This window comes from Protopterus annectens, chromosome 3.part1 (genome assembly GCF_019279795.1).
Source record: "Protopterus annectens isolate FY-2018-M chromosome 3.part1, PAN1.0, whole genome shotgun sequence".
NCBI lineage: Eukaryota > Metazoa > Chordata > Ceratodontiformes > Protopteridae > Protopterus > Protopterus annectens.
The window spans coordinates 1,868,611,699-1,868,634,336 of record NC_056732.1 but is presented as its reverse complement, the minus strand read 5'-3'; the positions used below and the strand labels follow the sequence as shown (position 1 = coordinate 1,868,634,336).

Here is a 22,638-nt window from a genome sequence, read left to right as displayed (position 1 = left end):
ACACTGATGGGGGAAGGGATGTGAATTTAACATGTATACCAATAACACTGTTTTACAGCACAATAAACTGCTCCCTTGCCTGATAAAAAGTATATATATATAGTTAGAAATCTTGTGAGTAAACTATTACTCTATTTTTGTTTTACTAGGATTGCTTGTTTGTGTACTTAAAGGATTTTCGACTGGAAGCAGACTATTTACCCTGTTTGGATTACTTTTGAATACTTAGTAATTCTGTATAATATTTCAAATTACATACTTTTTATTTATTTATGTATTTTTACTTAGGACAAGTTTAAGTTTGTTACTTCTACTACCATTATCTGATCTGATTAATGTACAGTGATTAACTAGATCTATATGGATTGAAACTCTTCCACACAGAGAAGTTTCTTACATTGTTTTGTTTAATCAATACATCCTAACAACTCTCACTCCTGCACCTGAATCAGTACACCCTTCCTAAAAACTACTACTCATCTTTATGTTTTTCTGACTGCCTCATCCTTCACTCTACCTCATGCATTCCCTATGTATATAAGCTATAAACCTTTCAGATACACCAGTTTGGAATAGGCCCTGTAGATATGGCTAATCTTATGCCATGCTCTCTCACTCAGGTTGCTTCCATTATCCTCCTACACAGTGCTAATATCTCCCCTTCTAGAAAGTTTTATGACTTCTGAACTATTTTCTTTATTGTATGTCTTTAACTCCTTACAAACCTTTCTGTATTAAAATGTCAGAACACTAAACATCTTTATTACAATGCTTTCCCTTCTACATTATAAATCCACTTCTTACAAGAATTTAGATCTAACGGAACTGTACAGGCTTACACATTTTGAAGAAAATACAGTATATGCCTGTCTTGTAATTGTTTGTTTTTTTCTGAGAAATGTAATAGTTGTTTTTCTAAGAGCTGTCTGAAATTCACTTGTTACTGTAATGTGATGGAGTTATTTTCCCCGATTCTTCACTAAAAATAGCCTTTGCCCAGTCAGACTTTCCTAATCAACAAAGACATATGTATGTATATTAAGATAATAACTAGAGCAATACGGAATAAAAGTACCCAGATAAATATAGTAGCATGGGAATGAGGAGCATCTATTAAAATGAAAAATATAAGTATACTTTAATATGCTACTGATATAGCTCTAACTCCACATGAACTGCAGAAACTGAGCAGTTCTGTGTGCATTATGGTTCTAAGAAGAGCACTGCTGGCATGTACATAAAATAATGAAGCAGTACTAATTTCCTGAAGTTTAATCATACACTGATTCAGGAATGGGATCCATTCTTGTCACACTGTTAGAAATCCTAGACTTTTAAAAAAGGTAGATACCCTATAAGTGTGCGATATGTGACAAGGATTTCACATGCAAGAGAAATTTAACAACACAGCAGAGTATGTACACTTGCCAAAATTCACCGTAACCCAGATGTTAGCATTGTTATTATGCTGAGTTACAAGAGAGTTAACATCATGCCATGGTATTAGAAATCCTAAAGTACAGGGAAATTAAAACAAAATGGAGAATTCATAGTCTTCAGTCATTTAGGTACAAATGAAATCATGGCAATAGAACAAAAGGAAAATAAAACAGAATTATGCAGAACTAAGGGCTACTTTCACTACTAATATATTCACAGAGTACAGGAGCAGCCTTAGGTCATCTGGTGCCCTAGGCAAAAAGGCTCCATGGCGCCCCCTATCACACCATTCTGTGCCCCCAACCTGGTCTACCTACACCAAATAAGTACTGGAAAAATGCCCCTGCTATAGTGGCACCCTAGGCAGCTGCCTAGTTGGCCTATGCCTAAGGCCAGCTATAACAGAGTACCATTTTTAGGTTCCAGTAATACTAAAACAAGCTCAAGCTGAGACCTGTAAAAAAGGTCAGGAATATCAGTATGGCAATAAAGTATTATATAAAAAAATGACAGCATTCCACACTCCTGGATTACAGAATTCTTACAGATGTAAAAGATCCATTATACATTGATAAATTATTTTCTCGTCACTATGAAAAAGGTGGCAGATAACTTTGCACGAACTATGCAGAAGGACAATTTACTATCCAGGATGTAAGAATCCAAAGAAGAATATTCCGAGGTATTTATTTGTCATTATTACAGGTTTACTTTGCCTGCAATCCTTTAAGTTGTTTATTTAACAGACCAGACTAGGCGAGCGGTCTTAGGTCAACTGGTGCCCTAGGCAAAAGGGCTCCACGGCACCCTCTACCACACCATTTGCTGCCCCCATCCTGGTCTACCTACACCAAATAAACACTGGAAAAGTGTCCCTGCTACAGCGGTGCCCTAGGCGGCCGCCTAGTTGGCGTATGCCTAAGGCCGGCTGTGTGGGCCTTTACAAGCCTACCCATGTAAAAAAAAAAAAAAAAAAACTAACTGACCATAGCTAGATGTCGTTAGCAAAGCTGTTCTATGATCATCACCAACTATCCCTGTTAAGGGACGTATGTGCCACCCTTGGAGTAAATTTAAGGTCACCTATCCAGTTGTCAAGGTTGCAGTTAAATAGGGTCATTGAGGAGCTCTGCTTCATGTGAAGTGGGAGCTTATTCCAGAGAAGTGGCAGTCTCTGGGAGGTATGTCTGTCTGTCCAACATGTTTTATTAATGTCACAAGCTATGTTGAGATATCTGGAATGATCGACTCTGGTCCCATTTGATTTGGAGATGTGCAGCATTTCCATTAGAGCAGAGGCAGAGTCAGAGACTGCTCTGTAGGCCAGGCACTGGTCACCTCTCAACATTTTGAAGGCCTTGGAGTATTTTGTTTAGAAACCTCTGTGGTCTATTCAGTTGCTGCAAGTCTCTGGTGAGATACAGAAAGGAGCATTGTCCTCAGTTTGTGGTCTGATAAGGATCAAGTACTGTGGAGTTATAACTTCCTTGGTTTTGGACATGATGCCCTTTTTTATGAGATGCAGAAGGCTTTCCTTACCACTATGAACATATGGTAGTTGAAGTTTAGATTGTAGTCAACCTGTGTTCCCAAGTCTTGCAAAACTTGAGTTTGAGCTTGGAAGGGTGCTACCTATGTCATAATTAATGTGGGCTACTTTTTTGCCAAAGGGGTAATGATTTTTTTTTTTTTTTGCATTTAGTTTTAGTCCGTGACTTTGGCACCAGTCATTTGTCTGTATCAGCCCCTTCTGTAATATGTTTACGTCATTGGGGGACCAAGTGATTGCACCCAGTTACAGTCATCTGCAAACTTGGTAAGCCACAGGCCATCTACTTTCACCTTGACCTCAGAGAAACAGCTTCCAAATAGCAGAGGACCCAGCACAGATGATTGTGGTACCCCACTGGTAACTGGTCTACTGGTAGAGGTGGACTCCCCAACTTTCATATTGTGCAATCGGTTTGTGAGCCAGGTGGGTACTCATCTGGTGACATATGGGTTAATCCCATGTGGGAATAGTTTCTCAATGATCCCTGAGTGAGGGATTGTATCAAAAGCCTTAGCTAAATCAAGATAGGGGGTAAGTATTGCTTTGTCCTCATCCAGGGCTTTGGTGACATTCCCAGAGAAGTCCACCAGGTTTAATAAGCAAGATCTACCCTTGACAAAATCAGATTGGGTTGGGTCAAGAGTTTGACAGTTGCCTGTATCCTTGTTGATAAAGTCCATGATGACTCTTTCCATGGCCTTGCAGGTAATGCTGGTTAGGCTTATGAATTGATTGATGGATCCCCTTTGTGCAAGAGGGCTACTGTTGCTGTTCTCCACTCTGTCGTAACAAAGCCAGTGTTCAGGCTATGGTTAAAAACACTGCCAAGCAGTTCCACTAGGTCTTGTTTTAGATTATTTAGTAAGCAACATGGGATGTTGTCCCATAGAGGCCATGCTTATGGTCTTGGGGAACATTTGAATGACATGTTATTTGGAGATACTTAGTAGAGGATTGGTGTCAGGAATGCTTTGGGGGTATGGCTGGTGATAACAGGGGTTAAAGTTATTGCCAAATCAGTCAGCTAGCAGGTTGGCAATTTCCTCAGGTTCAGTGTGAGTGGTACCATCTGCTGTATGTTAGGCACACAGCTGGGTATTCCCTCTTAGGTTTCAGACATAGCTAAAGAATGCCTTAGGGTTGGTTTTAGCTAGTGATGCTAATTTAGTCTTATAAATAGCCCTAGAGGACTGTACAAAATATCTAATTTGCTTGTTCACACTGTGGAGGATATTCTCCCTCTGTTGAATAAGTTTACTCTTGTTCTTACATATCCGTTTCTTTCTTTTGTTACATAAGTTACTTATACTTACAGTCCACCAGCTTGTTTTTTTGGGGTAGGACCTGGTTTTAGTCTGGTTCGGTACAGCTGAGTCTGTACATTTAATTGTCTATAAAGGGCATTTGTGTACTCTTCTGCATCGGAACCATTGCTGGCTGTGTTTGTAGGGGCTGTGAAACTTTTTAATGTATCTTAGAAGTCTATAATTTGCTTTGGAGAAATGTTTCAGTTTTTTTTTGCTCCTATGGCGGTGTCAGGTTGTGATCTTTACTTCAAACAAGTACTACAAAACAGAAGAAAAAATGTAAAAACAAATATAAACAGAAGAAAAGAAAAACATGAAAAACCCACAATTAAAGAGGAATATATAGAAAAATTCTGAAGCCAAACACATGTTAATCAACAGCTTATGTACAAAAAGCTAATGCAGATCTTATGTACAGAGAGACACACAGTTATAAAGTACTAGGATTTGCAGACAGAAACAAGGGCAGTGTGGAATAAGGATTCCAAAACAGTTTCAATAGTAGTAGGAGCAATAGGTGTCCTAAAAAAATCCAGTTATATTTAGATATGTGACCGATACATGTAACGCCATATGAATTAGAAAAGGAGTCACTTTTAGGGTCATTGTGGGTGCTGAGAAGAGCACCTTTGACTAACATCAAAGATTGAAACAACAGTAATTTTATGAACTTTAATCTTACATTGACTGAGGAATGGGATCCATTCCCATCATGGTACTAGAAACTGGAAAGATTTTGAAAAATTAAACTGAAGAGTCAGGATGGACAGACTGAATCTGTGCCATTTGTATTTAATTCATTTTCAAGCTTTGGTGGGTGTCTTCATGAGGTGGACTGTTTACTAAATCTCACCAAGAAAAATAATTACACATAAACTGCTGTACATGTTATCAAAAAATACTCTAGAAAAGGAAGCTGAAAGTACTTGTCTCAAAGTAAAAATAAAACATTCCCAACCCTGGTGTAGGCACTAGGGACACAAATTGTAGTATAACTAATGTAAAATCTTCTGACAACAATAGAAATCTTGTCATGGCCTCCACTACGAAAAAAAAAAAAAAACGGTAAGCTACAAAAAGTAAAAATGTGAGTAGCCAGACAAGAGACCAAAACAGTAGGTTGTCACCCTATGGTAAGAAAGGAGGCAGGTGTTACTGTTTTGTGTAGTAAAACTAGCATCCTGAAAAAGAGATTGTATCACAAGAACAGAAAAAAGTAGAACACAGAAACATTGTTCCGTCTGAAAAAAGTAAAAACTTATTATCCTTAACTGAATAAATTAAAACAAAATATTAGGTGCAAAAAGAAACACCGATCAGGATAGCGAAAGCTGCAGTGAAAGAGAGAAATCAAATAAATATTAATCCCAAAAGGGAAGTATCTAATAAAAAAAGAGGGATTTAATGTGGTGTAGTATTATCCTTAACTGAATAAATTAAAACAAAATATTAAGTGCAAAAAGAAACACCGATCAGGATAGCGAAAGCTGCAGTGAAAGAGAGAAATCAAATAAATATTAATCCCAAAAGGGAAGTATCTAATAAAAAAAGAGGGATTTAATGTGGTGTAGTACAGATGCTGAAAAGAAGGCTGTCAATTGTTATGCACAGCTTCATGGCTATTTGTAGATGTATGCAGACAAAGAGACCCAGACCTGGTTAATATATTAAAAAAAAGGAATAATAACTCATAAGTGGAGTGCAATATAATATAAACAGTTTAGTATTCCAGAAAAAAGTAAACCTGAAGTATTAGACCAAGAAGTGAAGCATTTAATTTGGAATCCCAGTGAACAGTGCCTCAGTATGATGACTCATTAAAGAATTAAATGCGCAATAATTGACAGTGAACTAAAGGAAGTTGGCAATGACGAAGGTGGTTCTTTAAAATGGCAACATGCTCAAGAAGTGGCAGAAAAATTAGAACAGCTTATTATAAGTAAAAAAAAAAAAAAAGACCTTTTACTAATGAAAGTTTCAGAATCTGTACCTGAAAAGTCAGTTGGAAACAAAATATTTGGTCGTGCAGAGTGGCAAAGACTAGGAAAAAGCAAAAGAAAATCTTAGGCAAGATGAAAATAATATAAGAGAAGACTTGAGTTGAATTTAAAATAAATGAATAGATATAATAGTATTTATGAGTAAACAGTACTGCAGAAAGTTCGATACTGTTAGATTATTCAAACAAGTACAGTAATTGGACCCATCAGCAGAGAATACTTTATTGTGTGGCTAAGCTAATAGCATATGTGATATTACCAGGAAGATGTAAAATAAAGGAAAGAAAGTAACAGAGTACCTCCATTGAAGTGATGATTAATGACAAGACCAAGGTATCATTACTGGAGGAATACAGGAACGTAATTTGTTAGTATCACTGTTAGTGGAATATAAGTAAAATGTACTTAAAAGCATAGCATGGTATAAAAATGTACCTAAACTTATGGTGCACTGTTTCAGCAAAAAATCTCTGCAGTGGCTACAAAATATAAGACATACACAAAGAAAAGATACAAAATAGGCAAAGAATTATTCTTCAAATTTAGATCTCTAAAGAACTGCAAAAGAAGACAGCACCAGTTGTGACTCCATAAAATGTATTTTTTATTTATTTTATTTTACATTTGTTGACCGGGATAGTCGGAATGGATATATGTCCATTTTCAGTGGATGCCCGGGGAGAAAAGCTGCAAGATAAGAATACCCATGAACACCTTCTACTTTCACTAACCAATTTGCACTTCTTTAATTCAGAAATCCTGATTCCATTTCAGTGAAACACCATTCAATCATAATCATCATCAGCCCCCTTTGCTCCATTTTTTCTACATGGGGTCGGGGTATCATGTTAACTACCACGAACTCTCGATTCAGTGCTACAGTCCTGCCTTCTTCAACACTCATGCCTGACTGTCGCAGATCTTCTTTCACACAATCCATCCACCTCTTTGCTGGACATACTTGCTTCCTCTTACCTACTTCATGTCTGTCCCAAATCTTCCTCACCAGATTGTCTTCTGCTTTTCTACACGTGTGCCCAAACTATCTGTTCAACTTAATCTTTTCTGCAATTGGAGCTACTTTGGCTTCTGCTCTTATGCCCTCATTTCTTTGCCTGTCCCACAGTGTGCATCCTACCTCCTTTCTCAGGCACTTCAATTCCATCACCTCTAGCTTCAACTGTTCTGCCTTTACTGCCCAGGTTTCTGTACAATACAATAGTACTGGTCACACCACTGTCTTGTACACCTTACCTTTCAGCTTCTTTGGAATTCTTCTGTCATAGACTACACCTGATACTCTATGCCAGATGGCTGCAGCCCCTCTGATTCTAGCTTTGACCTCTTCATTCAGACTACCCTTCTCCTCAACTACCCCTCCCAGATACTTGAAGCTGTTTACCTGTTCCACTATTTTTCCTTCTATCTCTTTTTTCAGCTTCTTCTGATTTCCCCAATTTGCTGCCACTACAACTATCTTATCTGTGTTTAGTTTCACCCCACGTGCTTTCAGATTTGCATTCCATTCTTTTATCCTTTGCTGAAGTTCTATTTATTTATTTATTTGCAGTTTGTTTGCCAGGATGGTCCATTGGGCCAAGAAGAGCCCATTTTCAAAGGAGTCTTGGGGAGAAAAATTCCATAAAGATAATGAACATAGTAAACAGATTATTAGTAATATAGTAATACAGAAGTACAAATAAAAACTTGGTATTTAAAAGTACAGTTTAGTAAACTGCAAAAGGGAGATTATAAAATTATAAAAAGCCATTAGTGAATATTTACAAATATATTTGTTGCTACTGCAGAGATATAATAGTAGAGGGAAGAAATACATATATAACCTATGAGAGTTTTAATAGGGAAGTAAGACAGGGGAGGAGTGAGCAGAGAGGGAAAAGTAGGAGAAGAAGAGAGTAAAAGAAGGAGATGAGGATGTAGATAATTTAGTGTAAAGTGGGAAAGGGAGATGTAGGGGAAGCAAGAAAAGAGAACAAGGGTGAGTTGCTAAGGGAGTTATGTGGGGTGTGGGCAGGAATATTCCCAGAGGGATATTAGATATGAGTGAAGTAAGGCTTTGAAGGTAGAGTGGCTGTTGGTGGTATGGATTAGAGGTGGCAGGGAGCTCCAAAGGTGTGTTAAGGAGAAGGATAGCAGATGTTTGCCTGCTGAGTGAGCAGGCTTGTGTAATTCAGTCAGATTTTGGTTACTGGATCTTAGCATTCTATCAGGTAGGTGCATTTTGAAGGTGGAAGCAAGGGAGGGGGACAGAGGGAGGTTTTAAAGATGAGTTTGTGAGCATGAGTGAGTTGAATGTAGGTAAAATATTGGGCAACTCTAGCCAGTTTATTTTGTAAATGGGCAGTACAGTGGTGGGTGGAGGATCTGTGGCCTATGGCAAACTTGGAAATTTTATTGCAACAGGAAGAGAGTTTTGTCTTGAGAGAAGATTGTAAGTTAGTAAGAAGTGGAGAACCATATAGGAGAGGTGTGACGAGGTATGTGGTAGAGAGAACAAACTTGGTTGAGAGAGTAAGGTAGCAAATGTGGTGGTAGAGCATACCAAGTTTCTGGTGGGTTTTCTTGATGTTTGTTTATAGGTGGATGTCAAACTTAAGCTGATCATCAATGAGGACACCTAGTAGTTTTGCATCTGATACTATTTCAAGAGCTGTATTGTTATGACTAGTGATGGAGAATGAGTCTTTATCTATGGTGGTAGTTTTAGAAGGGCTAAATATAAGTTTAGTTTTTGAAGCATTGAGTGTTAGGTGATTATCTAACATCCATTGTTCAGTGGAAGAAAAGGCATCTTGGGTTAATTTTCCAAGAGCAGAGGTAAAAGTGGCAGAACAGATGATTGTTGAATCATCTGCATATTGGATGAGTTTTGCATTAGGGATGGTACAGTGAAAGTAATTTATGAAAACATTGAACAGTAGAGGACCTAATATGGAGCCCTGGGGCACACACCAGTGGGAGTATTAAGGAATGAGGAGGTGGCTTTTTTCCATTTGACTGCGTGTTGTCGGATAGAGAGGTAACTGGTAAACCACTTGATAGAGGAGAGGGATAGAATTAGATTAGAGAGTTTAGTTAAGAGAAGGTTGTGAGAGATCGTATTGAAGGCCTTAGAAAGGTCTAGGAGGAGGGTAGACACAGTGCAGACTGAGTCACGGGCTTTAACTGTTTCAAGGAAGGAGAGGAGGGAGGAGGTAATGCTGTGGCCAGGTGTGAATCCATGTTGTGTAGGGGTTAACAGGTGGTTATTTATGAGATGGGGTAAAAGTTGTAGGTGGATGTATTTTTCGAGGAGTTTAGAGATTTGGATAAGATGGCAATAGGCCAAAAATTAGGTATGTTATTGTTGTTGCTGCCCATGTGAAGGGAAATAATGAAGGCCTTTTTCCAAAGTTGGGGCCCATAGTCTTCTTGGATTGACTGATTTCTTAGAATGCAGATGGAGAAGGTGGTGGCTTCAGCAGCTATATTAAGAAAGTAGGAAGGAATGTTATTAGGGGCATTGGAACATGGTTTCAAGTTCAGTAGGAGTTTTTTATGGTAGATATAGGGATGAGTCTGATGGAGAAGGGAGGAGATTGGGAGGTGGAAGTGATTGAGGAGGAAGAGATGGGTGAAGGTAGAGATGAGGATGTAGCATTATTTCTGAAGGATGATGTAGTTTGGTTATGGAGTTAATGAAGAAAGAGTTAAATTGGGTGGCTAGGTCCAGGCCAGAGGCATTTGGATCAGGGCAGGGGTTTTCTGTTCTACTTGGGTTAAGGAGGGAGGTAATACCATACTATAATTTTTTAGGGTTTGTCTTGTGGTTATTCTGGAGTATGGAGAGATAAGATTTGCGGTCTGATGTAATATGTTTTTTAACTTTGTTGCAAGGTAGCTTGTATTCATTAAGGAATATAGGAGTTTTATTTTTCTGGTAGTGTTGCCAGGCATGTCAAGAGACACAGGACAGCCAAGGTATTTTTGGTTAACCAGGGGACTGTGTTACTTTTAATTCTTTTTGTTATGGTTGGGGCGAAGGTGTTTAAAAGGTCTAAGAATGTTGTATTGAAGTAGGTAACAGCATTTTCCAAAGGGAGGGTTTTTAGAGGGCTCCAATTTATATGTTTTAGTGAGTTTGAAATGATGATGGGGTTAAAGTTTTTAGGGAGTGTGTGGAGATATAGGGGTGTGATAATTGTAAGGAGAAGGGAAGGCGATGAGCAAAAGTGGTCACTGAGAGAGTCAGGGAGGGTACCACTATGAGAGATGTAGTGGGGGTGAGAAACCAGAATCCAGTTAAGGATGCTACCAGAGAATAAGTCACTGGAAGGTCTAGTTGTGGAGTCTTTTTAGCTGGAGAAGTTGCAAAGGTTTACAGTTAAGGAGTTTGTAGGAGATTGAATGGTGGTCCAGTTAATATTCATGTCCCCCAGGATTATAGTCTCATTGTTATGTTGGTGGAGAACCAGGAGAGAGGATATCCTCAAGAATGTGGACATTGTCTCCAGGAGGGATGTAGAGAGTGGCTATACATATATGTTTGTGTCTATATGAAGAAGGGACAGAAGTAATTCAGCATTAGCAAATTGGGGAGCAGGTTTAGTGTAGGGAGTAACTGAGAGGGAGAATGAGTAGAGGAGAGCGACTCCACCACATTTTTATTGATTCTGTCTTTTCCAATGATACTATAGTTGGGGGGTATTATTTCAGAGTCTTTTATGTGGTGTTTTAGCCATGTTTCTGAGATGGGCAGGATATCTGGCTGATTATGGAGAAGCCATGCATGGAGGTTGGGTATTTTGTTACATATACTTTCAGTGTTGTGAAAAAAAGGGATTTTCCCATTGAGGGGGGTAAGAGTAGGGGGATTTGCATTGTGAGGAGAGGGACTGGGTTTATGGTGTATGTCACCAGAGAGACGGATGGTAATAGCTAGGTGAATATGGAAAAAGAGGTATTTAGACTGCTTAGTGTTTGGATTGGGGGTCATGTGCTTTATGGGAGTAGGGTTAATTGGGATGGGAGTAGAGTATTTGTAGGTAGGGATCAGTTTGTAGGGGAAAAGGAGACAGTTATTGAAGAAGTAGAGATGGGAGGATATGAAGGTTGAGTAATGTATGTGTTGTATGAGGAGTGAACTGGTTGTGTGAAAAGGTGGAGCGTGATTAGTACTGGGAGGACTGGTGAGATAATTTAGATAAGATAAGGTGAAGGTGAGGAGAAGAAGTGTTTTGAGTAATGAAGGAAGTAGGTTTAGTAAGCATAGTGGTTATTTAGAGTAGGAGCTGGGTAAGAATGTTGAGTTGAGTGGGCAGAGGAATGGGCTGTTTTGTATATGATAGATGATGAGGATAGATGAAGGGGTGGAATTAATCAGGAAAGGGAAGGGTGGAACTAAATTAGTATGGGTGGAGGATGGGATGAGTCTATTGGGTTGTGATTGAGTGAGTGTGGTTTTGTTACTATAAGTGTAGAGGTAGCGGGGGTGAGTGGGAATTGAGGGCAGGGTAGGGGAGAGGAATGAGCCCACAGAGCAAACGGGGCAAAGCCAAGGAGAAGGAAGAAACTAGCCAGCAAAAAACAATCAGTGAAGTAGGGAGCAAGCTCAAAGGTAAGGAGGCACATGGGTAAGGCACTGGGTCACTATGTATATAAAGTAGTGATAAGCAGAGAATTCACTGGGGTAAGGAACTACTCACAGGGTAGCTGTACAGTGACTGAACTGTTAACTTAATGTGTATTGACTTACACTATTATAATTAACGTAAAATATAATGACTGAAATAACTTAAAATATAGGAGCTGAGAATGAGTATATACTGTCACCTAGTGACTAAACTATGAGAGACCGCAGGATAAGGCAGGAGCACATAAGGGAGTGGGAAGGAGCTTGGGGAGTAAAAGGGAGACTAATGGCAGTAGTAGGCTGCTAGCGAGCGCACGCTGAATTTAAGGTGCAACAGTAAAAATCAGTAGAAAGGAATATAATATTTAACACAATTTAAAAATCAGTAGAAAGAGATATAGTATTTAACACAGAGGGTTACATACACATTGTAATTCTAGTTTTTGGGGGAGACTGAATGGATAGAAAGCACTGCATGATTTCTTTAGGTGGTTCTTTCAAGGGCTGGAAGCCTGGGTTTTATGCAGAACGGTGGGAGACAGCTGGGGTAATGCAGCAATATTGAGCAGCGCATGAAGCCAGCAGCCTATGGCAGAAAAGGACTGGAAGGGACCAGGAAGTTTTAAAAATGCTAGCTAAGTTCTAAAAATTCTAACTCAGAGTCTGCCTATACTGCCACATCGTCTGCATACAGCAGCTTTGTTGATCTGTCCCCTGCAACCTGTTTGCTAATGTAGTCCATCACCAGTATGAACAGCAGTGAGCTCAGAGCTGAACCCTGGTGTACACCCACTCCCACTGGTAACCCCTCTGTGCAGCCAAACACTGTTCGTACTTGTCACTGGGTCCTTGTACATAGCCTGCAATAATTCTACCAATGTGTCTAGGACTTCAAACAACCACAGTACTGCCCAGATCAGCTTTCTTTGGACCTTGTCTTATGCTTTCTCTGAGAATACCCAGTTAGACTCTCTCCTCATCTCTAGTTTCTTAAGTATCTCTCTCAATGTAAACATTGGGTCAATTGTACTGCACCCTGATCTGAATCTGAACTGTTCATCTCCCATCTTACATTCTGCTACTCTGCGTCTCCATTTATCAATCACCCTCTCCAGAATATTTATGCAGTGTGGTAGGAGTTTGATGCCTTTGTACTGCCCACAGTTGTGGATGTCCCCTTTGGTCTTGTACACTGGCATGAGTATACCTATTCTCCAGTCATCTGGGATCCTCCTTTCTCTCCACACTGCTATTAGTACCCTCGGGAGCCATTTCTTCCCTATCTCACCCAGCATCTTTATCATATCAGCTGTGACCTCATCTGAGCCTGCTGCTTTCCCTGACTTCATCTTCCTTAGTGCTGTTCTTACTTATTCTAAGCTGGGCTCCTCTTCCTCTTTCATTGTAGGCTGTTTCTGGGGCAGTACAGCTTCTGTGGGGGGGGGGGGTTCATAGGTGTGTACTAGGCTAACAGCCCTGGAGCCTATATAAGCCTAGCCCAAGAAGATTTCCTGGAGCTGCATGAAATACTCCTTCCATCTGCCTTTGATGTCCTGTGGACTGGTGAGCAGGTTGTTGGCATCCCTTATGAAGGGTGTCTGACTGTCTTCTTTATCTTTCTTTCTTGCCTTTCAACTTAATATAGTTTCTTTGTGCCCCTTACTGAGTCACTTTCCAGAAGTTGGTAGAGTGCCTTCAATGCCCTATTCTTTGCTATTGCAACTTATTTCTTAGCTTTTTTGTTAGCCAACCAGTATTCCTTCCTAGCCTGGCCAGTCTTTTCTATCTCCCATTTCTTCCTGCACTCCTTTCTTTTGATGGCTTTCTGGACTTCTGCATTCCACCACCAGCTTTCCTTATGTACCTTATTTCCATACCTGGCTTGGCCACATTTCTTTTCTGTAGTCCTAACACATGCTGTTTTTAGGCATCGCCACTCTTCTTCAACTCAACCTATTTCCTCCTCTTCTTGGGGTGCTAGAGCCCTGTGTAATTCCTTGAACTGCTGTACTTTCTCTCCAGTTAACTTCCAGGTCTTCAGCCTGGTCTCTGTTGACCTTTTAGCCTTCTCTGACCACTGCTTGCAGCTGATTGTGGCAACTAATGGTTTATGCTGTGGGCTGACTGTTTCACTGGGGATGACTTTGCAATCATGGATTCTACCCCACTTCCTTTCCCTTACTAGAAGGAAGTCTACCTGAGTTGCATATTGGCTACTCTTGTATGTGATCTTGTGACTGTCTGTCTTTCTGAACCATGTGTAGGCTCCTATCAAACCATTTGCCAGTCAGAAGTCTAGAATGGCTTCTCCTTCTTTATTACTGTTGTCCTATCCATGTGGAACCAGGCAGTCCTCATATCCTGTTCTGTCAGTCTCGATATGTGCATTCAAGTCGTCCATTATCAACACCTGTTCATGTTGTCCGGCTTTGTCTAGTAGGTCCTACAACTGCTGTCTGAATGCATTATTTTCCTTACTATTACAACCCTGCTGTGAGGCATAGGCTGATATTATGAATACTGCCCTATCATTACACTGGAGTCTGATTGCCATGAGTCTGTCATTAATTCTGATGATATTCCTCACTGCCTTCTGAAGCCTCCCACTCACCACAATTTGTATACCATTTCTATCCTGTCCCTCACCTGAGTAGTAGAGTCTGGATCCCAAGCCAAGTGGCTTTGCTGCACTGCCATTCCATCTCATCTTTTGGATAGATAGGGTGTTCACCCTCCTCCGTAACATCATGTCATCCACTTCCAAGCTGCATCATGTCAGTGAACCTACGTTAAGCGTAGCAATTCTCAGTTCATGCTTGGCAGGTTGATTGGTTTTATGTCCAGCTTTCACTCTGAGCTATCCCAGGTAACCCAGTTTGGGCAACCAGACACCGGCTGGCCAGTAGCTTATTGACCCAGGGTGGCTGGGCTTTATGGTGGGCATACAGTGGCCAATAGGGCACATATAGCCCTCCCACCATTAGCATGGGTCCCTGGCATGAGTCAGAGGTAGGCCAGGTCCTTAACCCACTTATCACTGGTAACTACCCATGCCCATTTTTTACGACATTAGTCAACATGACCAAATCACCTACAGCCATATTTTACACCGTCGAGTCCACAGAATACCAAACTGCATTTTCCCTGGGAAATTAACCACTTGGCCACCAGGAAAAAAACTCAATAGAAAGAAATTAAACCCACCCAAGTGGGGGGCTTCACCCCCTTTCTCTCTCTCTCTCTTCATATATATATATATATATATATATATATATATATATATACACACACACATGTATATGTATATATATATATATATATATATATATATATACACACACATGTATATGTGTATATATATATATATATATATATATATATATATATATATATATATAGATAGATAGATAGATAGATAGATAATAGATACATACACACAGATAGATAGATGTATTGTCGCTCCCAGAATTAGTAAAGGAGGACATAAAAAAGTCATCTCTCAAAATTAGAAAATGTGAAGTTCCAATTAAGAAGTCTTTGATGAAGTTCGACCTTCCACCGCTTTTATAAACAAATGTTTAATTTAAAAAAAAATTAAAATAAAAAATAAAAAGAGTGAACAATTATACCATCTATGTAGTTAACAATAAGTGGAACTTTGCAATTCCTTCAACATGAGCAGATTTTTTAAATGAAGGTTCCAGTTGTTAGTGTGTGAACACCACAGGCTTTGTTTAGCTTGCGACCTTTTATATGGAAAAATCAAGAGAGAGAACTTAAACATAGACCTATGGATATATTTATGCTATTAAAAACAATAATTCTTTGAATACATTACTGATACATTGAGAACTGTAAGCATTCAGGAAAACTAAGTTCAGTGGTTAATTTTGTGTCTGACAACTGTGGGGGATGACCATGGTGATAAATTGGATTATGGCAAGAGAACCAAGAGATTGTGAATTTTGGTATATTTTTATATTAAACCCCTCTTCCTGTTAACAATACAGAGGAAGGCTTTTGTTTTGTTTTAAATAACTTTGAGTATACTCCTGTCTTTTTAAAGACTCATGGAACACATTTTAATTTTGCTTTCTTTCATGGTGATTCAGTAGCAACATAAGGAAATTAACTAATTTAGTAGCCAGTAAGCAGCTGCATTTTGGGTATTATAATATGCTCATCTCGAGTGATCTTTTAAAACTTTGTAAGAGAACCAGAAGGCTGTGAAATGTGTTACATTTTTATGTTAAACCTTCATTCCTTTTAAAGATATGGAAGAAACATTTAATTTTGTTTTAAATTACGCTAAAATATTACAATGAAGCAACCAAGATATACAATCACAATAAAAACACCAAAAATAGTACTACGAATATGGATATCATTTGCGTTTCACCACTTCTCTTTTTAATATTATTTTGGATATCATTTGCGTTTCACCACTTCTCTTTTTAATATTATTTTGGATATCATTTGCGTTTCACCACTTCTCTTTTTAATATTATTTTGGATATCATTTGCGTTTCACCACTTCTCTTTTTAATATTATTTTGGATATCATTTGCGTTTCACCACTTCTCTTTTAATATTATTTTGGATATCATTTATGCTTTCACCACTTCTCTTTTAATATTATTTTGGATATCATTTGCGTTTCACCACTTCTCTTTTTAATATTATTTTGGATATCATTTATGCGTTTCACCACTTCTCTTTTTAATATTATTTTGGATATCATTTGCGTTTCACCACTTCTCTTTTTAATATTATTTTGGATATCATTTGCGTTTCACCACTTCTCTTTTAATATTATTTTGGATATCATTTGCGTTTCACCACTTCTCTTTTAATATTATTTTGGATATCATTTATGCGTTTCACCACTTCTCTTTTTAATATTATTTTGGATATCATTTGCGTTTCACCACTTCTCTTTTTAATATTATTTTGGATATCATTTGCGTTTCACCACTTCTCTTTTTAATATTATTTTGGATATCATTTATGCTTTCACCACTTCTCTTTTTAATATTATTTTGGATATCATTTGCGTTTCACCACTTCTCTTTTTAATATTATTTTGGATATCATTTGCGTTTCACCACTTCTCTTTTTAATATTATTTGTTTTAGATTACTTTGGGCTCTCTTCTCCATCTTGTTAACACCTATTTTACTTTTTTAATTTCTGGTGGTTCAGTGGTGACATAAGGAGAGTTGCTGCTTTAACACACAAATAGTAGCTGTATTGGGGTTTGTAACACAGCCATCTTCAGCAGATTTTTCTTGTTTTGTATCATTATGAAGACACAAAGACTGGCTTAGCATGATTACATGATTATGGGAGAATGCTAGAAGAGCAGAAACAATAACTTTTAGCGTGATGGAGTGAAACTAAATACTCAATATAAAAGGAAGTGTTAACAGTTGATTAAGTTACAAGAAGATTGGAAACTATTTACACTTAAAACATCATTGATTAAATTAACAGTGAGTTGGGAAGTGACTTTGTAAACATAATGAGCTTTAATTGAAAAGGATGTTTTATAAATTTGGGTAATATATTAACCATTTCTTATTTACGATCACTGTACAGAAGTGATATTAAGAGTTTCATTGTTGCATTTAGTTTTGTAATACAATAGTATTTTAAGCTTTGACTGTCATTACATTTTGAGCTGTTTGTGAGTTTATTTACAATAAAAAGTGAACTGTGTGAACATTAAAGACATGCAAATTGTTATAAGAGAAGTTATTTCTTTAAACTGTAACTTCTATACAAAAATATGGCTAAATTATAATTGGCATAATCTGCCTCAAATTGTGAATGTTTAATTGAATCTATTTTGCTCAGATCATACTTGTATTTGTATTCTGTAAAATTAAGGTTTCTGTAATTGGTCAGCATTTAGTCAAGCCAATTTTGTGAATCTTAATAAAGTCAACATATTAGGGTTCTTTTAAAGGTTTAGTTAAAATGGACACGTTAAATAGTCATGCATTGGATGAAATGTTGAAATATGAGCTTTTAAAGAAATGTGAGGAGTGTAAAGTTTATATAAAATAGCGCAGGTGTAAAATGTAATTGCACAAAGTTAGAACTACATATTATAGCAGAAGTGAAGTTATGGGGTACTTCCATAGATTATGGACATAGTAATGGAAGGGCATTACAACAGGTAACAAGCTTTATTAGAAGATATACAAATAATAAAAAAAAAGAATGAGTGTACTGATGATGTAGTTTCAATTGATAAAGTTGATAAGTATCAAATGTACATCCCCAGGACCTCTTTGTCAATGATTCTTATTTCCAAGCTTCCTATCCTAGTTTCATGTGCCTCTGGTATTGCTTTCAGCTCTTCATTGTTACATACCAACTCCCTGGATTACTGAACAGCATTCATATGGCCCATCAACCACCTCCTCAGTTTTGTTTTGTTTTTATTCTGTAAGGTTATCCATGAGGGATTTTGCCATTTATTTAACTCTTGCCATATTGTTTGTAGTGTAACAGTCTCAATGTCAGTTTTGTGGCACTTTCCACCATGTTGTTAATTTCGTCCTTTCTTGCTTCTTTCTTTATTTTTCCAATCATTTGGTCTCTGTTTAGCAACTTCTTCCTACCTCTCAGATCCTTTTTGGGATGTCTTTTCACTTTTCTTTGTCCTTCAACATTTAATTTAGATTCCACCATTCATGGCATAACACTGTTCTCTGTGCAACTTCCTGTCAGTGTACTGCCTGTGTATCCACTACAGCATCTCATGTAACAACTCCTTTCAGTGTGGTTATTGTGTATCCTATATGGCATTCTCTGTATCATCTCCCTTCAGTGCAGTAATTGTGCATCCACTGCAACATTCTCTGTATACCATCTCTTTTCAGTGCAGATTATTTTATTTGCATTTTGGTTACCAAGATAGAGAACTGATCTCAGCATGACTAGTTTCTGGCCCAATTGATTACTGTGTAGCCTTTGCATTTATTTTCTGTATTTGATCCATCACTAGAGTAGTTGTCCACTTCATTTACAGTACAGATTTTCATCTTCCATCTGGCATGCTTTACACAGTCTGAACACTTTGAAGTTTGGAATGAAAATGTACACCTCCCTTTTGGACAGCACAACCCTCTACACTACTTTAGTAGAAGTTTAAAGTGCCGGCAACTACTTTGTGGGCATCTTTGCTGTGGACACTAGCTTTGTGTTCAAGATTAGCTGAGTACTTTTGGAGTTCATAATAAGAAGCAAAGTTTTGCTCATATTCTGTTAAATAACCCTTGTTCCTTGTTTTGTAGACATGAAGCTTTGTTAGCTGCATGACTCTTCATCTTGTATTTAGTCTTCGCATTTTATCCCAATAACCAGGACAAAAATGGCAATTTTTGATCTTGTACTTTGCATAACAATTCCCTTTTCACTTTGAGGCATGTAAACATTGTTTTTCATTCTGATGTCATGTATAGCGCTGCACTCATCTTTTTGCCCGGGACACATCTTCTCTAGGCAGTTAAGTTACAGTAGCACTGTGATCATCTACCTGGATGAAAACCATGCTATACCCATGTGCCACACTTGTATTATCTATAAACACCTGTACTGATCTGTATTAACAAATACTTTACATTCTTACTAACCTAACCTGTCATCATATCCGCCCTCTCCCCATTCTTTGGGTGGACTTGTATCTTTTTATTTCCTAGTGTAATAGATGGTGCTTCTAATATACTGATTGTCATTTTTGGTATTTTTTTTCATCACAGGTGTCTCTTCATGTTGTATTGTATGTATTCCAGTATCATAGTAGCATATATATATATATATATATATATATATATATATATATATATATATATATATACATACATACATACACATACACTTGCTGTAAGGATATTTCTGTAAAAGGAGGTCAAACCCGCTTAACAACAAGACTGTTGTCAGCAGGCACAATGAGTGTTCAGCAAATTAAACTTCCCAACGTCTTATACGCTATCATTCAATCCACTTTCAAGCCTTTCTACATCTTGCATGTGACTTTAAAGGTGCCTAATATATGAAAAGTAGGAGGAGGAGATCCCAGAGACTAACTACACCAAACGATGGAAAAGGTTACATTGCAGATGTTAGGCTTACTTTTACAGGTATGTTTTTATGGCAAGCTCATAACTTTTTAATTTGAGAAGAGAAAAGTTCATCCTTTGTAGCAAGAGGACAGAATCCCAAGCAAACTCTTAGTTGGTCTCCCCTGTAGGAACATCTCCCAGGTAAGTCCCATCAGAGGAAAAAATAGTCCAGGGCATCATGTCCGGCTTACATTGCCTTGATAAAATGTTAAAAGTATAAACATTGTTGCACAGATGCCATTTAGTATGGTTTTCCTGAAAAGTTGTGGCTTTAGCAGCTGTGTTAGCTGAAAGAGTCTTAAGAATAGGCCTCTTGCTACAGTACTAATTTTGACAAAATTGGATCTAGTCAGCCATCTGCTTAAGGTAAGTTTAGACATTTTCTGACTAGTCTTTCCCCTAGAAAAGGAAATAGCTGGCTGTCTTTGTTCTCTCAACATAAAACTTTTAAATTGCACTGAGCATATGTATTACATAGAAGATAATATCCCTGATTAGAATATTTTTGGGAAAACAAGCAGATGAATATACTGGTGGAAGTTGGTCTCTCTTGCCCTTTAGGCATGAAAGAGGGACTGGTTCTAAGAATAACAATATCTAAAATACCAGGTATAGAGGATAAACAAAACCTGAAATAATCTCCTTAATTATTCAGGTATTTCAAATCATTTAAAGCTGCATTGCTTAGAGGCATTAAGGTGAGCATTTCTAACAAAGTACAAAGCAACAATTTAGCTCCATGGTAGAGAGGGATGGAGGACTGTGATCCCAGCCTTCAGTGAGCAGCTGTGACACTATAAGGACTGTGCAAGGATGACAGAAGAATAAAAGTGATGTACATGCTCAAAAAGAACACTTGAGACCAACATCCTTAATGGAAATTGAAGATGATTGCCTGTGTACCTTATGGTAACAGGTGCACTTGCCAGGAACACAGTTAAAGAGTGGGAGCTGGCCACATACATACATACAAATGTTTCAAGCACAGGCATTAAAGCCCTTCTAGCTTGCCAATATGCCAAAACACTTGTTCCTATAATAAATGTCCAGGCTGTTCTTAAAAATATCTAAACTAGTGCTTGCTTTAATGTAATTTGGTAGTCTGTTCCAAGCATCAGCTACTGTCAGAGAACCAATTAGTACACTTCTCATTCCTATAGAATATTCTACATAGGTTATCTGATGATTCTCTAGTACTTTTTGGTAACCCCAAACATTCCCAGAGGTAGTTCTCCCTAAATGCCCTATATATCTGAATAAGATCTACTCTTAAATATCTATAAGAGATACTGTACAAGTTCAGATATTCAAGTCTTTCATAATAACTTAGATTTTCACATCCATGGATGCCCTTAGTATATTTCCACTGTACTCTTTCCAGTTTATTCATGCTTGTTTTCCTATAGGGTTTCCATATTGTTATTCCATACTCAAGTTTGGGTCTAATGTAACTAACAAACAATGACTTCATTATGTTTGATTTCCTAGACTTTATAAAATCTTTTTATACAACCTATAGTTCTATAACTATCACTAGCCAATTGGTTGATATGATTAGAAAAACTCATAGCTGAATCTACCCATATACCCAGGTCCTTAAATGAGTCTACAGTTTAAATCATTGCGTGCTGTATTAAATATTCACCTTTCAGTTTGTTTACCAAATCTCATATGCTTAGTTTTTGATGTATTTATCAACATATTATTTTCCTGTGCCCAAATGGTCAATTTAGTCAAATTATTTTGCTGACATGCCTTCTCTGCAACACTTATAATCAGTTTACCCAATTTCAGGTTGTTGGCATATAGACAATAGAACACCTCAGATGAAAAAGTAAGGTCTGAAAGATACAATCTAAACAAGTAAGGGCCTAGCACAGAGCCCTGTGGGACACCTTGACTGTAACCAAGGATTTCACCTGTCCAGTTGGTGTGTGATACTTGCCATGTCTTATTTGTAAGCCATGCAGCTATCCGTCTTATCAACAGTACATCAATACCTAGTTGTACTAATTTATTGATCAGTGTTTTGTGCATGACCCTGTCAAATGCTGAAGTTAAATCTATATAAATCACATCACAGCACAATTTTTCATTCATAGCTGTTATTATATCATTATAGAACATCATGTTACAGGTGGTAATAGATCTATTTTCAACATATGCATGCTGATATATGGTTTCAAGTCCCAACCTATCCAGTATTATCTTCTCCATTATTTTTCCACAACATGAAACTAGACTTAAGGGTCTATATGATTCTGGGTTTGTCCTACTCCGCTTTCCCTTAAACACAGGTTTAATAAGTGCATGTCTCCAATCTTGCTGAATTTCCCCATATTTATATGACCTTGTGAATAATAAATGTAATGGCAGTGTAAGTTCTTGCTTAAGTGTTCTCAGGTCATTGTTACTTATTCCGTCTCCTCCCTGCGCTTTGTTTGGATCCAGTTTGCACAGTTCTTTTTCAATATAATCTGATTACAGTATCTGGGGTTACCTGGATGTCACTAGGACAACTTGCCACCCCTTTTGCGGAGCCAAACTGTTTTGCATAAGATTTTGTAAATATATC

At 37.9% G+C, this 22,638-nt stretch overlaps 1 protein-coding gene across 1 annotated transcript in view; it reads left to right on the top strand.

The window, feature by feature from the left end:
• Positions 1 to 19,260, top strand: part of LOC122797941 (zinc finger protein 665-like) — a 450,270-nt gene extending 431,010 nt beyond the window's left edge. Inside the window, exon 5 of the mRNA XM_044066461.1 lies at positions 19,236 to 19,260. Within this exon, the coding sequence (XP_043922396.1) occupies positions 19,236 to 19,260 (25 nt within the window). The remainder of the gene's footprint in view (positions 1 to 19,235) is intronic.
• The last annotated feature ends 3,378 nt before the right edge of the window (positions 19,261 to 22,638 follow it).